The sequence below is a fragment of the Helicoverpa zea genome, chromosome 24 (assembly GCF_022581195.2).
Source record: "Helicoverpa zea isolate HzStark_Cry1AcR chromosome 24, ilHelZeax1.1, whole genome shotgun sequence".
NCBI classification, from domain to species: Eukaryota; Metazoa; Arthropoda; class Insecta; order Lepidoptera; family Noctuidae; genus Helicoverpa; species Helicoverpa zea.
Window position 1 is genome coordinate 2,551,827 of NC_061475.1, and position 16,718 is coordinate 2,568,544.

Genomic DNA, 16,718 nt, shown 5'->3' on the forward strand with positions numbered 1-16,718 from the left:
TGGCACCGTACTAGTTCCGGCATCTTGACTTTATTAATTGAAAACATGTTCATAACGCCCTCTATAGAGCATTCGTAGAATCAAAACCCGGGGAAGTTTTGTAAACGAACCGGAAAAGTAATTTTTCGTCTACAGGTTGGTGGTAGGTTTTCATTTTCATCATGTGTATTTGGTAGTAGCTTTTGTCTTTCGCGTTATACGCAGCAAAATAGCAATAATTATTTAAAACATTTTTTATTTGTTTATCTTTTTACAAGACACTATTTGAAGAGCCATAGTTTTAATATTATACGTTATGTGGTAAGTTATAAAATCAAATCATGTTGTACATATTTATGAAAATTTTGTGTTTACAAAATTGAAATTTGGATCAATGATAAAATGGAACGGTTTACGGATCTGACGGAAAACAAAATCAAATTGATCAACTATTTAAAACTTACAAAAGTTCCAAACGAAGTTTTTATTTCGACGATGAATTAAATTAATTGAAAAATGACGGTATCTCAACAAAATGTGTTGTGGTGTTCATATTTACTTGATGTCGGTGAAAGTAAAATATTTGTATCGTTTCTTAACTTGCTGGTAGGATAGTGTGTGAACGAAATAATTAGAAAAAAAAATATGGAAGGAAATGAAGAGGAGGCAAAAAACCTGGAAATATGCTCGTACAGGTATCTTCAACAGGTTGCGAAATCTATGAGTCTGCCATCCAACGTAAAGGTATGTAAATTTGACAATATTATTATATTACACATGTGGCTTGGCGCACGTGTCGACTACAAAAGTTATTCATTTGTTTTCATCAGTTTAATTCAGTGTATTAACTAATAAATTAGCTTACATTTACAAGAATTTCCTTGGCTTTTATGTCATCAATAATTTATCTTGATTGGATAGTAAGATAGGAAAAAATATTTCAAACAAGAAATCAAACTCTGCATCCAGTTAGAATGTTTAAGTATGCATTACATTTTTAAAGTAAATTATTATATAGGTATATTCCTTTCTTATTTCTTGGTGTCACTTTAATCTATGCGTATAAATAAGAGGGTATGAGATTACCAATTAGATTTGGCTTGCAATTTCTCCCACCTTGAAGAAATAACTATCTCTGAAGGTTTCACCTGCCTTTCACCATGGTTATGCCACAAGGTGAAATCCAAACAAAATAACAATTTTTTTATTTTGAAACAAACTGACAGTGTCCGATAACATAAATGATATAATGGTCTTGTTTATTTTTAAATTATTCTTGATCTGTACACCTACAAGAGGCATAGCAAACCAAAATCTTATAACTTATGATTTTTTATATATTTCATTGTTTGTGATGCTGTTGGTGTGCCAATATTAAACAAATAAATATAAAGACTTACTTATTTGCTTGCTTAAAAATTTAATACAAAATATTCCAGAGAGTATGGCTGATCAAACTGATCAACGCGAAGAAGTATGGTACGCAGCAGGCTGTGGAAGAGTTAGTGAGGCAAGTGCGTCAGGAACGCCAACAGCTCTCACAGGCCCGCAAGAAGACTAATAAGAGCCGCAAGAAGTCAAATGTACAGGTATACATATATGTTTATTTATGTATGAATATGGAAGACTTACAGCAATTTTTTTTAAATTTATTCAATAAAAATGAGTACATGGTAAACCCAGTTATCTTATGAGATGGTATAAATAATGGAACATACACACATATAAGATGGGTTTTAGAATTCTCTTCCCTAAATTAGCAGAAAATCTGTTTGTATCTTAGGAAAGAGTATTATAGTAATAGACAATTTTGTGGTCAAATGACAGCCTACAAGTCTTAAGTTCTAAAACTAAACGGTATATAAAAAAAAGGTAATTTTCTCTGCAATGGGTCAGTCAGTGGTCTTAGGGACAAAGATATTTGAAGGTTTTGGAAAAAAAAATTGCCTTTGATATTTTTTTAACAACATGTCAATATTTTTCTTACATAGCTTATAAATTTTCCGCACTTGAACAATTATTATCCAGATTCAGATATAGGGGGTTCCAATATGTTTTTTTTGGCATTTTTGACAGCCCTCCCCCTTGGTGATACGTAGTGAGGTTTAAGGCTACCCCTCCCCCTCTCCCCAATATTACGTGTATTTTTTCGTACCTGCAAAGAACCTATTTTTTTTTAATAAAATAAATAAAATAAAAAATAATAAAATAAAAATTTATTTAATAAAACATAGATCACATGAATTTGTAATTTAAATGTCTCAGATGTTGAGGTAAAACAAACTGTCTTAATAATAACATTCGGATAAAGTAAGTTAATCTAGGCTAATATCTACATACAGGCAATAATAAAATAAAAACAGTTCTAATTCTAAACATAGGGACCACCCGAACTAGGTTTATTTAAACCTGTGTTTCAGGCCATCAAGGCTCAGAAGTATTGTCGGATATAATTTTAACAACATAAACATATTACATAATTATTTAATTATTAGACTAAGCAGGGGCAAAGTTTCCTTAATTATAACATTCTAATTATACATAATTTACTAAGATCAGCAATTTATTTTAACACTTCTAGCAATTTTTCCGTGTCTGAGTAATTGAGGGACTGTAAATATTCTGTTAGTACTATATTACACTTATTTAAATTAACACTATAAACATTTAGCAATCTGTTAAGTTTGTTATACAAATAGGGCCCTAGAAATAAATAAAACCTGTTAGTGAAAGCATGTTTAGTCCGAGAGTTAGTGCAAACTAAATCCTTTCTTCTTTTGCCAGAAGGTACAGGCTTGAAACCAAGTTCTACATGCTGGAGTAGTACTACATTCAAAATAAATAGCTGGCGTACTGTTAGCACTTTGCATTCCCTGTAAAGCTGGTGGTGGGTGGGTCCCTGTAAATACTGGTATCATCTAATTTTATTATATTATAAACGTTCAGAGGTAGACAGAAAGGTTGCAGTTTGTCTTTGACATACATAAAAATAAAAAATTGATATTTCGTTTTTTTTTACCCCTTCCCTTTTCGAGCCTCACATGATTAATGGACAGCTCCTAGACAAGTGGATAGTATGTAAGACCCATTTTTAAGTAAATCTCCTAGCAAGTGGAATTTGGATATTTAAATCAATTGAATAAGTCATAAACTGTTTCTTAAACATTGATTTTCATAAATATTTTCTCACAAAACTTTTGACATTAGGTATACAATTTGTTGGAGATCAAAAGTAGTTTGAAGTATAGTGATTTATGATAACCTTTCAGCAGAGCACAGAGATCTCGTCTACAGGCAACAGTTTATCTCCTCCGATAACAACAACACCAACACACAGACGTCATGTGATCATACGATACAGTCCTGAAAGGCATTCCCCTAAGAAATACCCCGAGAACATCTCAACAAGCAGATATAATCTCAACCGCAGTGACCGAGTTCTACGCAGCTGCAACAGAGTGAAGAAACCGAGTTATTTACTTAATAACACTCTATATAATCTATTAAATGGTTCCGATACTGAAGATGGGAGTGAGGTGTACAACACGGTTGATGTGGAGAAAACTAATGAGGTTCGTGGATATCCTAAAAAGAGCGATGGTTGGAAGAACCCGCATGTTCCATTAACAAAAAATGTGGTACGTATCACTTTGTAATTTATTTATTTTTAGATTATTTTCTCCCACAAATACGAGTCAGATTTATATACTCTTGAAGAATGCTCAATTTTCATAAATATTTTACTTAAATAATACTTTGAAGTTTCCCTTTATCGCCCTTGCTATGCAACCGAGTCTTATCATGTTTTACAAGATATTATTTATTTTCACATTACAGCACACATCCCCACCACCACGTAGCGGTGTACAGCGTAGAATAAGTGGCATCTACCCTCTCCACACTGAAGAGGTCAAAGTACCCAGTGTAGCTATCAGAAGGCCAGATGGCACCATTACCAAACTTAGAGCTATCATACAAAAACCTATGCCACAACGCAAGTACAGCAATGACAGAAAAACGTACAATACAAACAGCTCATTACTGAGGACAGAACCAAGTGACTGGTCATATACTGTTACAACCACACCTCAATTTACACACAGTTCCACTTACCGGTCATCAAATATGAGAGAATCAACTCCAAACATAAATTACAGGCAGTCAAATTTTGAAGCAGAGACTCACAATGACAAACAATCTTACAATACAAGCTCATTACTGAGAACAGAAGCTACTGACCGGTCATATACTGTTACAACTAAACCTCAATTGACATACAATTCAGACTATCCATCATCAAATATGAGAGAATCAACTTCAAATTTAAGTTACAGGCAGTCAAATCTGGAAGCAGAGACTCACAATAACAAACAATCTTGCAATATAAACTCATTACTGAGAACAGAACCAAGTGACTGGTCATATACTGTTTCAACCACACCTCAATTCACATGCAGTTCACCTTACCCGTCATCAAATATGAGAGAATCGACTCCAAACATTTACTACAGGCAGTCAAATCTCGAAGCAGAGACTCGCAATGACAAACAATCTTACAATACAAGCTCATTAATGAGAACAGAAGCGGCTGACAGGTCATACACTGTTACAACCAAACCTCATATCACATACAATACAGCTTATCCATCATCAAATAAGAAAGTAACAGAGACTCACAATGACAGACAAACTTACAATACAAGTAGCTCATTACTGAGAACAGAAGCAAATAACTGGTCTGTTACAACCAAACCTCAAATGACATACAGTAAAGCTTATCCATCATCAAATAACACATACAAGCCATCAAATCTCGCATCAGAGTCTCAAAATTTAAATAACAGACCGTCAAGCTTCACAACAGCCCCAAATTACAGCTTCAGATCGAGTAACACATCAGAAATAGTACACAGTATGTGTAACGGAACTTCGAACATGGCCCAAATGACACCGAGTATAAATTACAGAACACCGAATAACTCGATAGTCAACACACCAGAGAATAATTCCAATTCCAGTAATAGTTCCAGCTCTAATTCCAGTAAGAGTAATAGTTCTGAAGAAACTGACATTTCAAATGGTTACAAGGATGAATCTGATGAATATTCGGAGTATTGTCATAAGAAGATCCGGCGTAGAAAAATGAGGTCTTCTCGAAAGAAGGAGATGGTCAAAAGTGGTGAAAATGAAGGCCGTTTACCGAAGATTGATGAAGCTTTCACCAAATTCAATAATGTTTATTCTAGAGATGTTTCGCAGCCGTTGTATGTACATGTTGAAGTGCCTGAGCCCGAGACTGGTAAGTTTTTATTTCGACTTTCTCAATGCATGTAGTTGGGAAGTAAGTCTCAAAAGAACGAAAAAAAAAAGTTGCTTTCTTTTGAAGTTTCAAGGGAGATGTGACTTAAAAAGTAAATACTCTAGACTAGATTAACTAACTCATCCTTTTGTACAAATATTTTCTATATTTTATTAAGTTTTTTTGCATTATTTAATCAGTTTTTTGCTCATTTACAGTACAAAACACATACATCCCGGAGCCAACATCGTACCAGGGCAGCAGTACTTTAGAGAAGTTTTACAATATAAAGACGGCTACAGCGCCGCTATTGCAGATCTATACTCCGAGCAAAACTACAACAGTATACTCCACCCCTATTATAACTACCGCGTGAGTATTCGAAATATTGAGTTTTCTGAAATTTTTTTCATTTTCATTGCACAGGTTTTTTTCTTATGAATTTCTATCTAAATAAGGTTTTCTTAATTTCTAAATTTTTCTCCAAATATTTTTTTTTTTTATGAAACAAAAATGTCTACTTTAAAAACATATTATAATAATATTTTGGGGGACTTCTTCAATTCTCTTGCATTTTTAATTAATGTTCCTCAATTGTTTGCTTCTTGTTTCAGAATAATGCTTTATTTTTTTTTTGCGCTTCTGAAATATGATGTAAATGGTATCATCATTTCTTGGAAAATGATCATAGTTTCATCATATCAACTAAATAGAGAAAGAAAACAAACCCATTATTTTTATCCATGTTTTTATATCATGCACTTTTTCATTAAACTATGGCTGTTATATCAAACTGCACTGCTTTCTACCAGGCTGGCATGAGACGATGCTGGTTTGTAAAGCTTACAGTGGGCCTAACACTAAGTGGAAACGTAACGTGAATGCGTTCACACAATGCTACAAATCATTTATCTGCTTTTTGGTCATTCTAATCTTGTAATTAGTAAATGTAGTCTGCAGTGCCCAAATGGCACTAGCTGTTTCCCGTATTTTCACTACTTACCGTACTCGGTTAAAATACCTATTTTACTCAGTGTAACTTCCAGTGAAATAATTGTTATTCTATACAAAAAAAAAAAAAAAAAAAAAAAAAAACAGAACTAACGACCTTTCGATTACCAGGCGCATTAATCATTATACTATAGCCGCTTCTTTTTTTCTAGCAAACAGATCTCTAAAACCATACATGACGAAACAATATCTCATGTGGGGCTTGAACCGGACCGGGATACAATTGCCAGTTAGTGCCACGTTCCCGTCCCGTCTGTTTCTCGATGACATATGCGCTTTCATATACCTACATTTTGTATGAAACGATATTTCCGAAATTCCCGTCTCGTCCGTATAAAATCTCATTGCAGCTTCCTTTAGTGGTCACAATCGCATTTACGTTACGTTTTACTTGAGCTAGATCCACAGCTTGCATGTTGCTTACAGCCAGGCGCAGTCCTCGAACCCGATGCACCTATATAACGACGCTTGTGAGTTTACCCACATTTCTTACTAACACAAACACCATTCTTTATACATCATCATTTTCTTTTGTGTACCACTCCTGTACACAGGCCTCTGTCCCATCTATAGAGGATTGAACTTTAATAGAAAGAAAGAAAAACCATTTATTTAACACAAACTACTCAAAAGAAATAGAACTAACGACAAAACAAACATATAAACATAAATACGCTGCAGTTGCGTCACTGTGAGAAAGGGACAGCGCTCAGCATAAATGCTCTAATCTCCACGCTTGGTGAAGGATTCCTCAAGATGTGTTCCTTCACCTTTACCTGCTTAGTCATTGGTGTCCAAAATACACTTAAACAAGTATGTAGGTACTTATATCGGGTGTGTCGTTCATAATCACATTAAATTAAATGCGTTAATATACTGGTTAATATATGTCGATTAACACAAAGATAAAAGAAAAATACCTAAAAATAAAAAAAATGATTTTTTCAAACAAAGTAAATGGAATAAAAATGTGCAAAAAATAGAACACCATATAAAAGTCAGTCATTACAAACAACTGAAATTCTCCCTTGAAAACTGACAGCTGTCAACTGATCAAAACATACAATACTCCTAACTTTATCTCTGCTTTACACATGATGTTGTAAATTATAAAAACGAAAAATGACTCCTGTGGTTAAACCACTGAATGGATTAGGTTATTTTTTTACAATTCGCCATAGAATATCATAAAGTATATGCGATATGATTTAATATGATGACACACCCGATATATAACTTACAATAGTTACATTGCGACTTGTTTGACTAGTACTTTGATTTTTGGTCATTTTCTTCACCATTCTTCAGTGATCCATTTCCTCATTGGACATTATTCTTTTATCTTTTAACCTGTACCCTCAAAATTACCTAACTATTATTTTGTAGGTATGTTTTACTGATAAATGTCCATTTGTCGACTTGGAGTTTCTTCTAAACTTACCTAATAAAAAACCTTTTTTGCAATTTGGACTACTACTTTCACTATTTAGAAGGGGCTATAAACAGCCTTTAATTAAATAATTTCTTTAACACTTTCACTAACTACATTTAAACATTGTACCTAACCCATCAAGTATAACTTTGTTCGCCATATAGGGCTGTACCTACATGTCTTTAATTAAATATTTTCTTCAACACATTCACCCAACTACATTACAACATTGTACCTAATCTACCAAGTCCCATACGCTATAATATAAATGTAACTTTTTCAGTAGTTCCGCGTGACAATCAACAGTACTATATGACCGAGGAAGCTTCGCCACGCGATTTCTTCGGAGACTTCGGGAATTTGCAGGGTAAGAATATCCAAACTAATATTATAAATGTGAAAGTAACTCTGTCTGTCTGTCTGTCTTTTCTTGACGTCTAAACTACTGAACCGATTTGTGTGAAATTTGGTACAGACATAGTTTGGAACTTAAGAAAGGACATAGGATAGTTTTTATTACAAAAATATAAAAAATAAAACTTATTCCGGACATATAGCGCCATCTATTGTTCAAACCAAAAATCTGCTGGAAGTCGCTATTCCACGCAAACGAAGTCGCGGGCAAAAGCTAGTCTTAATTTATAGATTGGTCAGCTTGTGTTTATGTTGATTTGGGAATAAATAAATATGTTGGGTATCGATTATAATGAAATTGTGGACATAAATTAAAATGTGGGCTTTGGGAATAAAATCCTAAAATTACAACGATTGGTGTGTAATTGTGTCTTTCGTTTTCTTTACATAAATTCGCTCAGTACCGGTTTTAGGGTAGGGCGCGGTTGGGCGACGGCCCAGGGCGCCGGAATATAAGGCCAACCATTCCTTGATCAGAATGTTACTCCTATTTTTGTTTTAAATTTCATCAAAGATCGCAACTTACAAGAACTGTATCCAAATGTATGGATAGCATCAGGGCCGTCTTAACCTATGGTGCAGGGTGTGCGAATAACCCGGGCGCCGCGAGCTCAGTGGCGCCGATGCGAATTTGTGTTTAATTCCGCGTTAAATTTGAGAAATTCTCGAACAAACACCACTTTTACGTCCCAAAACTCAAAAATTGTCGCGCTCGCTTCGCTCGCGGTTTCTTTACTGTAGACTGCAATTTTTTATCACATAAAGCTACTTTTAATGTCCCAATACTCAAAAATTTTCGGGCTTGCTTCACTTTACAGTTGTTTTTATTTTTCAACAATTTTTTAGTCTACCCTAGCAAAAAGGTAGCGTCATTTTTAAGTTATTTTATTAATAAGAAAGTAACTTCTAGTTTCCATATGAATTTTCTTATTTACGGTACTACTTTAAGTCCCAAAATTTTAATACATAGGCGCCTACACCAACAAAGAGTTATGTTTGGGCTACATTTTAAGTAGTTTTTGTTTTGAGTTCTAAAATATAACAAAAAATTTCGCGCTCGCTTCGCTCGCACAATCAGAAGCCATGTTCCCGTGTTTTTGCATTCACCAACCAGCAATAACTTATGTACGATTGGGCTACATTATACGTAATGTTTGCTTTCACTTGTTAACTATAAAAAAAAATTTCGAGGGCGCCGTAGTAATCTCGCCCAGGGCGCTGGTATAGTTAAAACCGGCACTGAATTTGCTAGTATTGATGTTTTGGAAATATAATAAAATTAAGCAGTTTCACCTTTCTCTTATTTCATTTGATCACCAATTGACAGATGTAGGCAGCTTTATACAAAAAACTTCAAATATAATAAAATGTAATTGTAATGTGTAAATAGCAATTTTAAATATTACAGGGCGAAACTCATCGGAAGATTTTGGACGTTCTTCGGTGGAAACTATAGCATCTCAGGAACAGGAGTTAGGAGCCAATGTCACCATCCCGGAGATGGTGGAAGATGCACTGGAACTTATCAGTCAAGATGGGGTAATTTTACTTTAAAAGTCTTTATTATATAAATACTAGCTTTGCTAGAAGCCAACCAACAAAAAGGCTCAGAGGAAGCTTTGGCCTTTGCCTGTGTCCCGGAGGAATTTCTTCACGTCCCCGGATAACACATAGCCCATGCTGAGCGCAGAGAGTGAAGCTTCCCAATAGTGAAATAATTTTTCAAATCAGTTCAGTAGTTCCGGAGAATCTATGTTGCAAACAATCAAGACACATTTTCTCTTTACTATAGGTATTAGTGAAGATTAACCTGGACTATATAGTCTGAAATCACCAACCCGCATTGAGCAAGCGTGGTGATTAATGCTCAATCCTTCTCCGTGTGAGAGGAGGCCGCAGCCCAGCAGAGGGACGATAAAAAAAAAAGAAAAAAAAGGATGTAACAGTAACAGAAGATTAAATTCTATCCATTGGAGTCACCTGCTTCCTGATTCAACATCATCATCAGCCTATCGCAGTCCACTGCTGGACATAGGCCTCTCCAAGTGCACGCCACGCTTCCTGATTAAAAGTAGTTTATATGTTATTGGGACTATAAATAAATAAAATTAACTATATGAAGATGTTCAAAATGTTTCAGGACTACATGGAGCGCATGGGAATGGATATCAGGATGCAGTGCATCCTATGCAATTGGGCTGGACCCAAGATGCTTTTCGAGTATCATATTAGAAAGGTAAGTTAGGTCTACGAGAACCAAATAACGCTTCATTGACCTCTTAGATTGATCAACTCTTTACTCACTCTATTCATTACACACAGTACACAGTATATCGTCATCATCTCAGCCGGCGGACGTCCACTGCTGAACATAGGCCTCCCCCTTAGATCTGCACAGATACCTGTTGGAGGCGACCTGCATCCAGCGCCGACGGCGACCGACATAAGGTCGTTTGTCCACCTTGTTGGTGGACTTTATAAAATATAGTACCTATATGGTTGCTTATAACTACATAGATCACCTTGATAGGGCAATTTAGTATAAACTAAATACGTATTTCTAACAACAAACATACATAGGTTGGGTACAATTTAACCTCCACTAAGTCTAAAATACTGGTAAAAATGGATTGTAAGTAATATCGCCTTCAATATTGGAATTTTCATCACAGTTATTGCGTGTTTTTTCGGGCTGTACATATAGGGTAAAGGCGGGATAGATGCCCCACTTTTTGAAATATGCTTCTAATTTAATAAATATTGGTTCTACATTAAAAACACCTATGAATGTAACTAGTTTAATCCTTTATCTTTATTTGTGATTTGTCTTTTTGGACCTATGTACTACACGTTTTGCAGATTTTAGCTTTTTGTAGAACTCAATTTTTGGGGATAGATGCCTACCCCTATGGATAGTTGCCCCACCTTGAAAATACAAGCAAGGATAGATGCCCACGGTGCGGGATAGATGCCCTTCATACTGTAAAAGTATATTATATTAATAATATTTATATATTTTTTGACTTTAATTTATTTGAAATGAAAAGTATTTTCATTTCAAATAAATTAAATCATAATCTTTTTATATTCATTATCAGATTAACACAATAAAATTCTAAAAGGTTTTGTTCAACAAAAATAATGTATTTTAAATTTTAAACCCTTATTATAAATTATTAAATTTCAACATGCAAAATCATAAAAATCATTCTTTCTTAAAAAACTAAAATAACACAATATTAAGTATATTGTGCATCATAATATTTAACCGGACTATTTTTCCACATCTCGAGAAAATTTCTGAAAAGTGTACAGGTTTCATGTAACCAGTACTGACACATTACACATTGAATCCAGTCGGATTTAGACTTCGTTTGTTCATAGTTTTCAAAGCATTCTATGCAGTTATTTTTATTTGTATCTTTAGGCTCATCCTGTCCATCTCTTTTAGTCTTCTTTACCGGCAAATCTTTAGTTTTCTTTCCCTTAACTTCATTCTTAGGTGAATTGTCTTCATCTTCACTGTTGAACTGTAAATCATTCGTTATCAATAAAAAGTGTAAATACCTATACATAAACACATGAAAAATATATAAAAAAAAAACACAACAATATATTAAAAATATATATTCAAAGCACTTATAATACATTCAGGGTATACGTGGTGTATTGAGGGATAGATGCCCCTAGGGGCACCTATACCGTAAAAAATCAGGGCAACTATCCTTTTTGACAGGGAAATATGCCATAGTATTTTTTTAAATAAATAAATGCAATAGAGCAACTATTTACATCAAAATGTATACTTCATGAAACAATATACATACGTAATAAAAAAAATGACGGAATTAATATCTACTTATAAAGTTATACAACAGCAAATACTCACCTTTAAAAATTTTACGCTCGCTTTAAGTTCGCCGTGGAGATGAATTCACACACGACCGAAACGGGACCTCACCCCTCGACGGCGGGTGGCTAACTTAGGTGCGGGGTGCTTGTGGCTTCTAGTTAAACGGTTGTTTCTTAATCGCGAGCATGGGAAGTTAGGTTTTTTAAAAATGGGGCATCTATCCCACTGCGGCATCTATCCCGCCTTTACCCTAAGTCGCTTTTTCCACTTGATTTTCTTGTGTCCTAAGAAGAAACAACGTTGCTTCAAGGACTTCGTATCGGAATTAGAAGCCTTTGGAATTCGTGTTAGTACACCCAAAAAACCTTTATTTTTAACGACGTCAAAAATCATCAAATGACCCCTCCCGCTGTGGGTTAGCAGCGGTGAGGGAGTGTCAGACTCTTACTGACTAAAAACCGTCGTGTTCCGTTATAGGCTTTTTATGTACCAGCGCCGCGGTAACTCACGCGAACAATCCCGCAGCCCTGGTAGGCCTTGGCCCTACTGAGCTCCGCTGGACCTAAATAAACCCTACGCTTTAAGTTTAAAAAAAAAACCATTTTATAACAATAGTCTTTCTAATTAACAGTAGTTAGAAGTAGCAGTTTAAACAGCATTTTTTTCTAATTTCTTTCCTATTTTCCAGGAACATGCATCAGAAATAATCGAATGTTCTGGCAAGGAGTGGCTGGCGACGTACTCGCTGGGCGGGCTGCGCGGGCGCGCGTGGTCGCACCGCGTGCTGGCGGGCGGCGCCGCGCTGTACGTGCTGAGCGCCCGCTACCAGCAGCCCGAGTGCTTCATGGCGGCGCTGTCGGTGAGTACATTGCTACATACCTATAGTATAAAAAAAAAATTGTAAAGAAAAGTTGCCTTTTCTTTCCCACCGTCCCTTTGTACGCTTAAATCTTCAAAACTACGCAACCGATTTCATGCTATTTTTTTTAATAGATACTATTTTATAATTTAATCGATTTTAGTGATTAAAGAGGAAGGTTTATATGTATGACATACATCTACAGTCGTGGACAACTATTTAAAGACACTTGACTTTTTAATGTCATTAACAAGGCATCTTTAATAATAAAATTAACATGTCCTTATTACAATTCAAGTGGTATGAATGAATCGAATGAATCCACATGACAAAACTTTATTAAAAAAAGCCTAAAACATTTTACTTACCAGAATTTTTGTTTTAGTCGTATTGATTGGACTAAAACGAAAAATTTTAATGAAGGGAACCTAAATTATTACCTAATTTGTGTTCTCGTAAATATTTTACTCACTTTAAAAAAAAATATGGCGACTACTTCTGTCTTTCTTTTTTTTTCTTAACTCGGCTTTTACTGTCTTTAATTTGCTGACCAGTAAAGTATCCGCTACAAAAGTTAGTGTTCAATTCCCATAGAGCGTTAAATCTAAAGTATTTTCAAAAAAATCAAAATCAAATTGTTGTTATTTCAAATAGGCCTTTGCAGGCTCCTATGAAACGTCAAATTAATTAATTGCACGGCTCCAAAAAGTTGGTCTCCAAGAGCCGGCAAGAAACTCCCTAGACACTCTTTTCAAAGGAAAATTTTCACAAATATTCTCACAACAATAAACATAAAAATAGTAAGCTGATAAAATTATACAATGAATGCAACTGAAAGATAACAGTGAATCAATACAATCCAAAGAGAAAAGAAAAAGACGTTTAATTGCCAGGGAAGCCACACATGGAGAGATGAGTTATTAAAGAAAGTAAATATTTTTTGTCCTTAATTTAAAGAACACAATGTAATGTTTGTTTTAATAATAATTACATTACATTTTATACCGTGGTTAAGCTCATGTCAGTACCATAACTATTTATTTCACTACGAGTTATGGAGTGTCTTTAATTATGTGACCACGACTGTAATAGTGGGGAAATACTGTTGTCCCGTGCGAAGCCGGAGCAGGTCACTAGTAGTGATTATGTATACCTCTAGGATGACTGATTACTAACGGTTATAAAGGGTGACTTACCTATCCCGACTCGACCGATTAACAAAATATTACCCCCTTAATACTTATCCCCATTATTTTCTCCCGCAGACATTATCAGAGGACGACCCACGAAAAAGGGCCAGTCTCACAGTATACAACAAGTTAACCGGCGAACCTTTCACCTGGCTCGGCGATGTTCCCGAGATAGACGCCGACATGGACGTACCGACAGGCCTGCGGGTATCTCTGCCCAAAGTCGACTTACTGCCCAACAGTGCTAACTTACAGCTGCTAGACAGACAACTCGTTATGCGATCCCCTAGTAACGCCATTGTGGGACAGCCAGACTTGGATAATATACATATTAATCTGGCTATTAAGATTTATGACTAAAAACGTTATAAAACTTTAGTTATAAGTGCTGAAAAAATGTCACAAACCATATGCAATTTTCTTTGTTAGTTATAAACAGAAATATTTACAAAATGACACAGAAATTACTAACAGGCCTACGGATATAGGGATAATATTCATATTAGTCTGGTGGTTAAGATTTATGACTAAAAAAACGTTATAAAACTTTAGTTATAAGTGCTGAAAAAATATGTGTTTTTTTTATTTACAGTTTTTTTTTTTGTTAGTTATAAGTGAAAATATTTACTAATATCGTATTATTGTCAAGGATAGACTTACTGCCCAACAGTGCTAACTTGCAGCTGCTAGATAGACAACTAGTTATGCGATCCCCTAGTAACGCCATTGTGGGACAGCCAGACTTGGACAGTATACATATTAGTCTGGTTGTTAAAATTTATGACTAACTACTGAAAGGAAACTTTAGTTATAAGTGCTGAATTTTTTTTATACATTTATATAAAGAAGAAAACTTTCGTTGCTATATAGTTATAACAATCTGGTAGACAAGATTTACGGCTAAAATAAAAAAAAAAAACGTAAAGAAGGTAACTTTAGATATAAGTGCTGATTTTTTTTTCAAAAATACATATTTTTATATATATTTTTCTTTGCTAGTTATAAGTAAAAATATTTACAAAATATTGTGTTATTGTCAAGCATAGACTTGTTGCCTAATCTTCTACAGTCTTGTATGTATAATCTTGTAGACAGACAAATAGTCATGAGATCTCTTAGTATAGTCATTGTGGGACAACCCGATTTGTACAACATACGTGCGTTAGTTTGGTACGTTGTTGTATGATTGACTGCTATTTATTAAACTAAATAAAGATCTACCAAAACCACTAAACGTAAAAAAAAGTGTTGAAAAATCTTCACTTAAAACAAAAGATAGAATTTTGGGACCGCACGTTAGACGAGCTATATCATTGTTTATCCTAGACTTGTTAATTTAGATATTAATTTTTCACACTTTATAGTTCCTAAATTATGTGCCATACATATACACAACAAACTACACTCGCGAGCAAAAAAAATGGAATCACCTCCTTGCGCTATACAATTACAACGATTGCCAATGATACAATATTTACAGTTAAATGTTTATGGTCTCGTTTGAAAGCCTATACTTTTAGCTTTAAATTAAGGGTAGAAACAAAAAAATCATTTCCGTATTTCAGGAGCTAATCATCTTTATTTAAGACAGCAACGAAAATCAGGCGAAAAATAAAATTGAGCTTTTAGCTGAAAAATTGAACATTTCAAACAAAATCAAGCATAGGTTATTGTTTCAGTATTTTATATTTCCTTCTCTAGCCCTTATTACTGCTTTTTACGGTTTCTGATGAGTTTTTAACTGTTTCTCGCAGTATTCCCTTCCAGTCCTCTACTAGCGCCATTATCAGCTCAAATGATTTTTTTGTTTCTACCCTTAATTTAAAGCTAAAAGTATAGGCTTTCAAACGAGACCATAAACATTTAACTGTAAATATTGTATCATTGGCAATCGTTTTATTTGTATAGCGCAAGGAGGTGACTCCATTATTTTGCTCGCGAGTGTATTAGTTTTAAGAACGTAGACGTAAAAGATATACTTTTACAACTCACACTTCACTCTACAAAATCAAAAGGCTGACTATGATTAAAAATAGTAAAAGTTACTATACTTATGTGCCCAAAAAGGTATTTAGTATTAAGCTACTGTTTCTATAACGTTTATATTTTATAGTGTTGATGTTGATATAAAAAAAAAAACTGTTTAGTTTGATGTAATTCTACATCATATCGTTGATTGTTTAAATTTTATAAATCACGTTTAAAATAAGTTTAAGTTTTTTGATCTCTTGCATGTATTATGTTTTTTCTTTTTTGTTTCTTTTTTGCACTTTGATAAGTACTTTTAGTACATTTACGTTGCTTTAGCAAAATCATTGCTGAAGCATTTTGGTAATAAACTGTTTTGTTTAAAAGTTGATTTTTCAAAAATAAATATCTTAAATCAAATCTTATTGTATTATTTACTTTTATATGTATGATATATATTATATGTATATTAAGTTTAGATCGATGCTGTTTACATGTCGACAATATCGATAAAATTGTTATATAGAAAGGAAGAAGTTTTCAAGCTTGTGCTTCGCCATATGGGCCAATGCCCGGTCCTAAAAAAAAGAAAAGGTTTTTATACCTGACAAAAAACACTGGCCACTAAAGTTCATAACCATAAAGTTTGACATTACAATTTAAAACAAATAAAATCACAACCTTTGACAGAAGTAACACAATAATAAATTGTG

The 16,718-nt window shown here is 34.3% G+C and overlaps 1 protein-coding gene across 1 annotated transcript; it reads left to right on the plus strand.

Annotated features, from left to right (window-relative positions):
* Positions 1-103: 103 nt before the first annotated feature.
* On the plus strand, positions 104-16,425 carry LOC124642160 (putative uncharacterized protein DDB_G0291812). Its single transcript, XM_047180474.1, has 11 exons — positions 104-723; positions 1,419-1,568; positions 3,249-3,617; positions 3,817-5,278; positions 5,497-5,650; positions 6,442-6,518; positions 8,005-8,088; positions 9,544-9,674; positions 10,276-10,371; positions 12,677-12,847; positions 14,113-16,425. The coding sequence occupies exons 1-11, from the start codon at positions 625-627 to the stop codon at positions 14,395-14,397; spliced, it is 3,078 nt and encodes a 1,025-aa protein (XP_047036430.1). The 5' UTR covers positions 104-624; the 3' UTR covers positions 14,398-16,425.
* The last annotated feature ends 293 nt before the right edge of the window (positions 16,426-16,718 follow it).